Source organism: Pieris napi, chromosome 1 (genome assembly GCF_905475465.1).
Source record: "Pieris napi chromosome 1, ilPieNapi1.2, whole genome shotgun sequence".
In the NCBI taxonomy this organism is placed as follows: Eukaryota; Metazoa; Arthropoda; class Insecta; order Lepidoptera; family Pieridae; genus Pieris; species Pieris napi.
The window spans coordinates 6,518,898-6,530,922 of record NC_062234.1 but is presented as its reverse complement, the minus strand read 5'-3'; the positions used below and the strand labels follow the sequence as shown (position 1 = coordinate 6,530,922).

Here is a 12,025-nt window from a genome sequence, read left to right as displayed (position 1 = left end):
AGCATATTAGCAAGATTTTTTCCTGCATCGAGTATACATAATTCATTACATGTGAAGAGAAGGACTTGGCAGGGTGTCAGACGATCTGTCAAATATCATGTTTCAATTTTTTTTCAAAACATAGTATTTAAACAAGTGTAGTGAAGAGAAAGATGTAACTCTTAAGAATAATTTAAAAAATCTTCCATAACTGCAAAAATATCAAACAATGATATTTACATCGCTATTTAAACGAATTTAATGGTAGTTCGTATCATGTAAGTATTCGAATACATTATAAATATAATCTCAGGTTATATATTATATATCTATCGTTACTACAATATTATCAAATACAGTAACAATTTTATTTGTAGTTGAATGTTGTTATAGGCCATAGGGTATATTATTCTACTCCGTGTGTACATCCATGTACCATAAATAACGGCGAATAAGTTTTGACATTGACATTTGACAACAGAAAACTTGAAATTTTGAATCACTCGAGTTTAGACATTTTCGCGCCTAAAATCTGATTTTCAATTTATTTTGATTAAGTTTTTTGTGGTGTACTTTTAAGTTTTAAGTTTTCAAACATCATATTTAAATGTGGAATTAATAAAATAATTACGGGTAATGATTTTATGATTATTTAATTCTTATTTATTATAATAGTAATATACTAGTCGTAGGTAAAAACAAAATCGTTTTCTAGTTCTCATTGAAGAATATGAAAGTGGAAAGTAAATCTCTGCGATACGCTCACGCAGAGGGGCATACTGATGTTTGCTATAGCGAAGATGGCAGGCAAGATTCCACTTTTTTATATATTAATCTATGTTGGTTATAGAAATATTTAATCATAGTTTTCTTAATAACCGTCTTGCAGACACATTATAACATGTGGTCACGATGGTGATGTGCGGATCTGGATAGATATTGAAGATGACGATCCAACGTCTCACTGCGTGGGTGAAAGTGCTTCAGCTGTATGTTTTAAGGATAAAAGGTTATATGTAGCAACAGATAATCATGCAGTGCAGGCATACACATTTCCTGGATTCGACAAAGATGGAATTATTACAAGGTTTACAGCTCCTGTTACTCAAATAATGTCCACACCCAAAATTGAAGTGAGTTGAAAGAGTTTAATTTATAATATGTTAATAATAATAAATTTATAAAGTGTTTGCCCATACAATGCAAGTTAAAGTAGTCAATGCTTGTCTCTTAGTAAAATTACTTCATCACCAAGAAACTTATGTAGTTCATTTTGTAACTTAATTAACATTTCAGGCTTTAGGCACTACTTCAGAAAATATGGAAGCAAAGATTTGTAGCCTTGAAGGTGGAGCACCGCTGTTTGTCATGTCTGACCATAAGGGCCCTGTACTCAGTATAGCTATATGTCCTCAAATGAAATATGCAGTCACAGCTAGCGGTGATGGTATTTTACGAGTATGGGATATAGATACACAGAAAACCATTAAAGAACTGTCATGTGTACCAAAGATAAATACATTTTATGCAGCTAAAGTAATATGTAAGTTAAAATATGTTACTATGATTTTATTTATTAATTAAGTTGTAGTTTAATAAACACTATCATGATTGCAGGTCGTATGAGCTTTGAACCATCAGAGGGTAAATATTTGGCATATCCTAATAACAAAGAGATTGTTTTGTTAGATAGTGATAATTGGGGTCAAAGAATGGCATTCTCACACAATACTGTAAGTGTATATATAACATAAATTATATAAACAATAAATATTACAAACAATATTCATTAAGTCATGAGAACATACACTTTTTCTCAGGTAGTTAGTCAATGTTTGTACGTTTAAACATATATTTTATTTTATCTATTTATCGAAGTTTACCACATCATACATAATACTGTATGTATATCTACGGTTTATGTTAAAAGCTCTCTTATCTACAATATATTACATTTTGGTAAACATTAATGATACAAAAAGTAAAATTTTACATATAAAAAAAAATACTAGCAATTTTTGTTAAGCAGAAAAAGCCATTACCAGCTAAAAAGCAGATTAGGTATTAAATAGCAAATAAAATAATTAATTTCTGTTCTTAGATCAAATGTGCAATATCCCAGAGTTTGTTTTCACCTTGTGGTCAGTATTTAGCTGGTAGTAGTGTGGCGGGTCAGATAGCTATTTGGGAAGTACAGAGTGGAAATTGTATTGATATTATAGAACATCCCACGTCACATAATGTCTCTGCAATGGCTTGGAATCCAAAAGGTAAAGAAATAGTGGACAACACTGGCAGTAATACTAATTAATAATTATATTAAGACCAGTCTACGGTATAGGTAGTATATATAGGAAAAATGCTTGAATTATTTAATATGTGTGTGTATGTAATGTTATTATTTTGCCCTACCATTAAAAACTTGCTTTTTTGTTTTGCATTAACCCGATATCTCTTACATGTAAAGATTGATTAATCTTTGACCAATATAATCCAATTTAAATTTATGAATATTGCTTAAATTGCTCTCTCTTTTACCTATTGTACCTATTTCTGTTTTTACGATTTTGCAAGTGATATTTAGTTTTTAGATGTTAGACTCAGAAATCTTTTCTTATATTTAGTCTGGAATTCTATGAAGATTTTTAATCATAAATTATGCTACAATTTTATTCTTAATTGAATTTCAGGTAATGGTGTATTAGTATACTGTGATGTGGCTGGCCAACTGGGAATGTTAGTAAACTGTTACGGCAAAGACAGTACTAAAATTGGAATTGACGCTGAAGAAGATATAGAAACCGTTGAGAGGTTGGATGGTAAGTGATTACAATTTACAAATTTCTTTAACCCTTCAGGTACTCCGTTCCCCTAAGTTCACTCTAATAGTCTTAAAATTGTGTGAATTAAATATAATAGTGTGTTGTCAAAATATTCTTTTATATACTGTAAGAGATAAAGTTGAACAACATACATATGTTATATAAGGCTTATTTATAGTAGTTTTATGAGTGAAGAAATATAAATAAAATTTAAAAGTTTTTTTTAAATATTATTTTCTTATGGTCATAGATTGATTAAATCACCTAAGTTTATTTTAAACTGTATTTCAATGCATTATCTACTTAGTATTTAATTAGATATTTAAATTATACTTCAGATAACGATGGATTAGTAGACGATTTGATCGAAAACTATGAAAGTGATGACGATAATGCGATATCATTGGAGAGGATTAAGAATGAGACCCTTGGCTTAGTGGAAAGGGATTCCCGCCCTGTGTCTCGAGCGATGACAGCGATTCCAGCGCCATCTACTGTACCGGCTCAAGCGCCCTTTCAACCGTCGTCAACTCCTGCGCATCTTGAACATAGGTAAACATTTATAAGTTTAATATATATAAATTACGTGTCACGTTGTCCGCGATGGACTCCTACCGAACCGATTTCAATCAAATTTGCACACAGTGTGCAGTTTGATCTAACTTAAAAGATAGGATAGCTTACATCTCAATTTATACCCGCAATATTATTTTATTGCAAATATTTGTTTATTTTTTGATACAATTCTAACAGATGGCGCTGTGTTAAAAGTACCAACGTTTCACATAAGCTATCTACCTTTCACATAAGTTCTACCGTTTCCCTTGAATAGTTTAGTACTATGTAATATAACAAAAACCTTAGCCACAGCAACGCTTGGCCGAGTCTGCTAGTAAGTTTATAAGTTTTCACTGTCTATAGTAAGCGTTACTTCCGTCAGAAAAAAAATCTGAGTTACGTCAAAAAAAAGTTTTTTAATAATGTCATAGCGATGTTTGACTAGGTACATGTGTTGGAATGAAGTTGGAATCGTCCGTTGTCACACTGGGGAGAATGGGGAATCGACAATTGATGTTGAATTCCACGATTCGAACGTACATCATGGAATTCATCTTAACAACTACCTTAATCATACCATGGCCAGCCTATCGACGCACGTATTAGCGCTCGCTTGTGAAACACCAAGGTAATTATTTTCTTAATAACAACTTTTAACAGTAATTTCGTCATAGTCGTAGAATATTTTTTTTTTTTATTTACACTTCGTTGCAAATAAAAGAAACACAATACATAAAAATTATAAGGGATGCAGCGGGCGGCCTTATCGCTAATAAGCGATCTCTTCCAGGCAACCCTAGTTAAAGAGAAAAACTAAATAGTAGAATAGTGACGGATCTGACAAATAGTAAACTTTAAAGGGCAGCCATTTCAAAATAATCATGTTAGTTTTGTCATAACTATTTTACTTTATATTCTGTTATGAAAATTGGCATACAAGCAAACAAAAGGGTTTGTTATGAAACAAAATATAAATAATAACAATGAATTACACAATTTTCTAGAAAAATCACGTTTCTATCAAATCCGCCACTTTACCGACTGATTAATATGAAATTTAAATCACATGTAATTTTTTTATTATTCTTAATCTACTATACTGCAATGGAATTCTTAAATATTTTTTAAAGTAAATATAGTTATATTTTAATCTAGCAAATTTTATGTGTATTTTTTATTATTATTATATAATAAACACACTAGCTGAAATATTCTGATGTATTTAAGTTTAAAATTAATTATTTAGTTTATTTTAAAATTATTGAGGCAGCACTACTGCTTGGGAAGAAGATTAGAATAAAGCATGACTTTGTACGGTGTTTTATTTTAGTGCATGACTTCAAACATGCCTGTTCTCTTGATGCTCGAGTCTTCAAAAGCCTTAGGTTAAGGTCCAACCTTCCCCCATATCAGTTAGTTTTAAAAGACGGCAACGCACTTGCGAGCATTCTGGTAAAGTGAGTGTCCATGGGCGGTTATATCACTTAACACCAAGTGGGCCTTCTGCCCGTTTACATCGTTATATAAAAAAAATATTTCTTGAAATAAAGGACCATATATGATATAAAATATGGCGGGAAATAGCTACATATTATATTGTTCCCTTGTTTTTATAGTAAACTGGTCTGTATATCACTAGTTGGTAGTAGTAAAGAGTGGACTATCTCATTACCCGATACTGAAGAAATCGTATGTGTTACTGCCGCTAGTGGAATCGTGGTATGCGCTACGAATGCAAGATTATTGAGAATCTTCACTCCCATGGGGACTCAAAGACAGGTACGTTTAATGCGATTTTTTTTTTTAATTTTTTTAAAACTTTTTTTTAATATTTTCGTTAGTAATAGAAAAAGGCGGTCTTAGGTATTGTATTCGAATAGCTGCTGTGTATTAGGGGCCTATTTCACTTCTTCTCTTAATAGTAGCTCGTTTGGTGAAGGAAAACATCGTGAGGAAACATGCCTTATAACCAAATATCGACAAATCAAATTAAAATATCGGTAACTATCTACACTTGTAATCTAAAATAAAAAAGAAATAGATATCTGTGGCGTAGCGCCACTGGTTTTTAGTAGAAATAATATCAAATCTTTTTCTGATTGCTTTCCGAAATCGAAGCGCTGTTCACGACGCCCAAACAATCTTATTGTACCTAAGTTTAGAACCAATAACGGTAAAAAAAATTGAGCGTTGGGGGAGTGCTGCGGTATTATAGACTTCCACAAAATATGTAAAGTGCAGAGAGCCTGGCAATATTTAAATTTAGACTAAAAGACCATCTCTTGAGTGATCCCAGTTACCTGCGTAAATGGAAGTCCACCCAAGTTCTCCTTCGCTAATTGATCCTTGAAGCTCTTCAATGATCCACGACGTGTTAAGCTGTATCTTTAGTATATAAGTTTTAATTATGAGAATAAATGTCTTTAAACCTAAATCGAAAAAGATCTTGTTATTGAACCACGTCTTTTTTGATTTTATGTATTAAAATATAATTTGAAATTGAATATTACGAATGCCGCTCCTGATAAGTAATCAGTCTACGCCGATAAAAGAATAAAATAGACTTTAAGTTTATTTATGCAAATCACAATAACCCATTTATTCTCAATTTTTTTAAATATAGACCTCAATCCTTATATATGCATGCTATATATTAAATATGCATGCTCTAAATATATCGGAATTTACATATATTATGTCAAAGATCTTGTAATAAATTGCTTCAGGTAATATCTCTGGCTGGTCCAGTTGTATGCTTGGCGAGTGTTAACACAACTGTATTTGCTGTGTACCACCAAACTGACCCTGGATTATCTGATCAGCACCTGGCCATGGATATTATCGCTTTTAATGGTCAGTATGATGGCGTCACGACTGTTTCTGAAACTGAATTTGTTTCGCATTTCCATAATACACAACTTGATATATTTTTCATTTAATCTCCCTAGTGAAATTCGAGAATTATCACTAAATAAATTCAAAGCCCTCGTTAAACGAAAATTAATCAACAAAGCTTTTTATAAATTTGAGGACTACTTAAATGATCCTAATCCTTGGGATTGATTTGCTCCAATTCAAACAATTTGTATGACAATACTTGGCGATTAAAAAGAGTGGCGGAAAGTTTCTTGCCTGTTCTTCTTACCCGCTCTACGCCCTTGACTTGCGAACTGGTAGTAAATATAAATTTACGATTAATTTAACTTGACGATTCAAAAGTGTACTTGGTTACCCACTTGAATAAAGATATAAAGTATCAAAAATGTAGAGGATTTTGACAGATCACGGGGAGTTCACGATAAATCTCGTTTCTGAATCTTACCTAAGAATTTGAGCCTAATGAAATATAGTTTCTTAGCGTTTATTTATTGCAATTTTTGTATGAAGGTGTTATTCAAGCTATCCTACATTAGTATTTGTCTACTAACTTGAAAAAATCATTATTTCACCGGGACGAACCCACTATCTTCCCGATTATCTAAACAACTAAGTCCGTAGCGTCAATAGCGTATTTGAAGAGCCAATATATTGTTTTAGGTCGACAAGTTCGCAGCAAAATGGTATTTATTCCTTTAACTCCAGGGTCTAAATTAAGTTGGCTAGGGACGAGTGAAGCAGGCTCGCCCTGCTCTTGCGATAGTACGGGAATCGTTAGAATGTATGACGTCACTAGTGCTGTTTGGATGCCCTTATGTGATACAACTTCACATTGTAAAGGCGCTTCTGATTCTTGGTTTATTGTATCGGTGAGTTGTAACCAAACAAAGCATAGACAATAGAACGGTACAAGACTAATAGTTTTCATACAAATATGTTCGTTAATGTTTGTTATAGGTAAATGAGCAGGCACAAAAGATTTGTGCCATTATGTGTAGAGGATCAAGCTTCCCACTAACAGCGCCCAAACCGATCGTTGCTGAACTACCGATACAGGTATGAGAATATACATATATATATATTAATTTCTTAAAAATTTTAGACTTTGGCATTCGTCATTTAAAAATGGGCATTGTAATAAAACAAGCATTTTATAGAATTTTATAAGTTTACAATTAGCTAAAGATCCTGAATAATTTATTATAACTGCCAATACTAGTCATTTATGGTAAAGATATCGTAGATATACCTCCTCCTGATTTAATCTTCTGTGTCTAAAGGCGCGTTTAAACCAAACGAACGTAGAGCTAGAACAAGAACATTCTTTCTCGATCTTTTAGTGTATAAAGGTCGATTTACATCAGACGAGCGAATGCTCATTCTATCCTCACTATATACAATTCTTTTAGTGTAAACAGGCGTAGAGCATTCTTTCATTGTTCTTAGTGCACAAACATAAACATTCTATGGAGTATATTCTAAGAATGCTCACTCGCTCGATGTAAACCGCACTAGAGCGCGTGAACAGTTGCGTGTTCGGGCATACTCGCTCCGGAACGGTCTCTTCAAAATGTTCTTGTGTTCGAGATCATCAAAATTCAAAAATTCAAAAATCATTTAATCATATGGGTAACACATTGCACACTTATGACTTGTCAGTAAAGAAATACATAATATTAATGCTTCTAATTTTACATTTAGTGCCAGTTCTCAAATCAAGGGCGTAGAACGGAAGAGAAGAACTGGCAATAAACTTCGCCACTCTTTTTAATCGCCATTTTTTTTTTTTCGATTCAACATATATGCATATGCATTGGTCTCAAGAGAAATGCTTAAATATGATAGAAGCCTATCGAAGTTCCATATGAATGAATGCTCTACGCTTGTTTACACTAAAATAATTTAATATAGTGGGGATAGAATGAGCATTTGCTCGTCTTTTGGCCGTAACGCTGTAGCGCGTCTCGTAGGTGGAAAGAAACCGAAAATTTTGTCTACCATCCCATCTTTCACTAAAACAATTTAAATGCTAGCCATATTTCTCCATCCGAGGCCCTTTCATCTATAACCACTTTCTTAAAAACAACATTATCACTAGCATTTCAACACTCACTTTTTTTTGTCATACGGGAGTCATATTTACCCTCGTCTCGAGTATGAAGTTACCTTCAATCTCTTGTGACGTTACAATCAATTGATATTTTTATTATCTTTATATATATAAATTACGTGTCACGTTGTTTGTCCGCTATGGATTCCAAAACTACCGAACCGATATCAATCAAATTTGCACACCATGTGCAGTTTAAACTAATTAAAAGATAGGATAGCTTACATCTCAATTTATACCCGCAATATTATTTTATTGCAAATATTTGTTTATTATTTCATACAATTCTAACGGATGGCGCATGTGAAAAGTACCAACGTTTCACATAAGCTATCTACTTTTCACATAAGTTCTCCTACCGTTTCCCTTGAATAGTTTACTACTATGTAATATAACAAAAACCTTAGCTAGAGCAATGCTTGGCCGGTCTGCTAGTATACATATAAAAAGGAGCTTAAGAGTGGTGTTGGGAACAAAACTATACATAGATTTCTTAATACTAGAATGTCGAATTTGGCTAAATTAGTTCCTTTTAATAAAATAAGTGACCTCTTAATAGAGACTACAATTAGTGTTTAAGATTTTCTTACCTTTTTTACTAAATAAGGTTAAATTTAAAATACTTATTACGTTGAAGAGGCGGACTGTAACTGATTGTTCAATTTGTTACAGATGCCACTGTGTGAATTGGATACAGAGAAAAGTCAGTATGAAGAGCAGTTAGTCCGTTGGGCCCATACTTCTTCTGATGTTGACGTCAAAGCGGCAAGGGAAACCGCGCTGAAGTTGTTCGCTGTAAGTTTTTCATATCTTTAAGTTTTATATTCGTACACACATAAACACACAAAATAACAATAATCAAAGAAAAAAATATATATAATGAGAGATATAAAAAAAAAATTTCCTTTTCCCATCCGGTTCGTTTCAAGTCTGTGTAATGAGTGTGTGCTGTGGTTTTAATTGCCCTTGGCTCAGCTATGTAATTTTCTGTGCTTAGCTGTGTAAATCAATTACATAAATTGCATTTAGTGTGTTTTCAACTAGAGTGATTAAACTTGCATTTATTCTAGAAAGATCAGTCGCACACATAATTACATTTTTATCAATAAACCTGTTTCCAAAAAGATCGTTGAAGGAACTGTCATATTGTAAGGGCCTTTGCCATAACAAACTTTACTCTAACAGTTAGCTTGCCGAAGCGAAATAGAACAACGAGCCTTGGAACTAATGGAACTACTAAAGGACGATCGCCTGCTACCTTTAGCCGCAAAATACGCATCTCGCCTTGGCCGAATGCATTTGGCCGACAAATTGTCAAATATGGCCGACACGTGGGAGCAAAACGCCGACAAATTGAATACACATTTCCGAGAATTGGAATCCCAAGAGACATATGACGTCACGAGTACAGAAGAATTGAACGCAAGCCTCATAATACCACAGAAGACGATGAATAAGAAAGTGGAGACTGTCACGCCGATAAAACCTGTGGTGAGTTTCATATGAATATAGTTACTTTTACATCTTAGTACAGATACCGGCAAACTTCTTGAGCATTAAACAAGGGAGTGGGGGAAAGTTTGCGCATCGTACACAAACGTCAACTGTTTTACCATTCACGCGATCGACACGTCACTCTCCCGCCGCCCCCTCCCAGTGATACCTAAAAATCGCTGTTGCGCAGGCAAGGACATTTGTTCAAGATGTTTGCCGGTATCTGTAAGTTAGTATAAGGAAAGGTATTTTTTCTCAAAACAGTCAGGTCTTACTTGTATTTAAATAGCTGCTGTTACCAGTCCAGTTGAGCGGGTGCTTTTATGCTTGTGGGGTGAGCCACTACAATACTTGCTACCAGGTTTTCATAATCGTTTAGGATTTTTCGTATGGGAATAACTCGCTAAAGTGTATCTTAATTTTGCATACAAGTTGAAAATGTCAGAATAATTCATTAACTTTGTATATCCTTTAGAGCGTTTTTTAAATATGTGGTGTCCTTTCCGCAACACAAAATAATATTTAGTTTATAACACATTGCACATTTCTTTAATCACTTGTTAGTATGTGGACTAAATAATTTCCTGCAGATATATTAATAAAACAAATAAATTGTATTTATTTATCAGCCAATCAAATCATCGCCCGGAGGAGCACGGAATCCTTTCAAGAAACAACAGAATTCTAATAAAAATGTGCAAAGTCCTTTAACATTAACTGAAAGGACGTTGGTGGAAGTTCATTCTACGGAAACGACAGAAAATAGTGACGTAAGTTAAACATATAAAAATACACTAATACTATCGTAAACAGGCGATATTACAGTACTGTAATTATATTAATTAATTGTTCATAGCCAAACAATAATTAGTGGAATAGATTTAATTTGGGTCGAGTTTTTGAAGTGAAACTTCTTCATCGACGTATGGGAGAAATTTTGTAGCAAATCGTCACGTTTTTCGGTTACGCGCCATGTTGCTTTTTGAAGTCAAACTTCTTTATAGGCGTTGGAAAAAAAATTACCGTCATATTTTTCGGTTACGCGCCATTTTTCTTGTCCCTACGGTTGATCCGAAGAGATTCGAAGCCATTAATAACAAAAATATATAATAACGATAACAATGATAGTAATAATTCTATTAAAATTAATGAAATTCTGTAATAATCTTAGTAGTAATAAGGTAAAATGAAATAGTTGTATTCATGTCTATAATAATAAAAGCCTTTTGCTAAACTTTATCTAATTTAACTTTATTTAACCAATTTCTGTAAAGTTGCATAAGTAGATAATTTTTCGAAAAATACGGTCATAAAGAAGTTTCACTTCTTATGCGTGCGTGTACTAGGTGTACACAACACCTAGTACACGCACACATTTTTTTTTCAGATCCAAGTTCCTTTGCCCACATATATACTCGTATATAAATTATATATTATATATGCGTGGTGGTGGTGCGTATTATAGTAATTATATATGCGTGGCTCGAGCGTAGATTAGATAATTTTATATCTAATCTGTTGTTCTAACGAATTTCTGGGAAACTCAAATCAAAATCAGTTCACTAGTTTTTGAGATATGAAGGCTATATAATGGCTCATGTTGAAAGGTGTTTAAAGTATTTTTTCTAAATAATTCTTTTGTTACAGCCTTTAACACCACTAGAAAACGAGACATTCGTAGATTGGTTTTCGCGAAACAAAACAACTATGGAACAACAAAATCCCGAATTAACGCCGTCTGAATTAACTCGACATGGTATAAGAACATTCAAAAGTATCAACAAACCCGCAGAGAGTTCAAAACGAAAACTGGACGATAGTATGGAGGAGACCGTCACAAATGCCCCAAAACAATCTAAACTTAGTTCTTTCTCGTTTTTGAAGAAGGATTAGAAATTTGCTCTTTTAGCGAATGTTGGAAATGTAAAACCTTCATCCCTGAGGTCGTAGGTTCGAACCCCGGCTGTGCACCAATCGACTTACTGTGTATGCGTGTGCGTGTTTAACACTCGCTCGTGAAGGAAAACATCGTGAGGAAACCATGCCTTAGACCCAAAAGGTCAACGTGTCAGGCACAGTAGGCTGATCACTTACTTGCCTATTAGAAAAAAAAACGACGTGTTGCACTCCGGGAGTGCCGGCAGAAGTAAAAACTTGAATATTAACGTTGTGCATTTTTGATATT

The 12,025-nt window shown here is 33.5% G+C and overlaps 1 protein-coding gene across 2 annotated transcripts; it reads left to right on the top strand.

Annotated features, from left to right (window-relative positions):
* Positions 1-147: 147 nt before the first annotated feature.
* On the top strand, positions 148-11,943 carry LOC125050267 (WD repeat and HMG-box DNA-binding protein 1). 2 transcript variants are annotated; one of them, XM_047650004.1, is made up of 17 exons: positions 148-257; positions 695-786; positions 869-1,112; positions 1,276-1,522; positions 1,597-1,712; positions 2,081-2,249; positions 2,670-2,798; positions 3,140-3,353; positions 3,805-3,987; positions 4,976-5,138; positions 6,086-6,212; positions 6,897-7,105; positions 7,194-7,292; positions 9,019-9,141; positions 9,532-9,837; positions 10,470-10,610; positions 11,488-11,943. In XM_047650004.1, exons 2-17 carry the CDS (start codon positions 710-712, stop codon positions 11,731-11,733), a joined length of 2,793 nt encoding a protein of 930 aa, XP_047505960.1. In that variant the 5' UTR covers positions 148-257; positions 695-709; the 3' UTR covers positions 11,734-11,943. The 2 variants fall into 2 exon arrangements, with proteins under 2 accessions (XP_047505960.1, XP_047505952.1); XM_047649996.1 differs by lacking the exon at positions 148-257 and adding an exon at positions 534-612.
* The last annotated feature ends 82 nt before the right edge of the window (positions 11,944-12,025 follow it).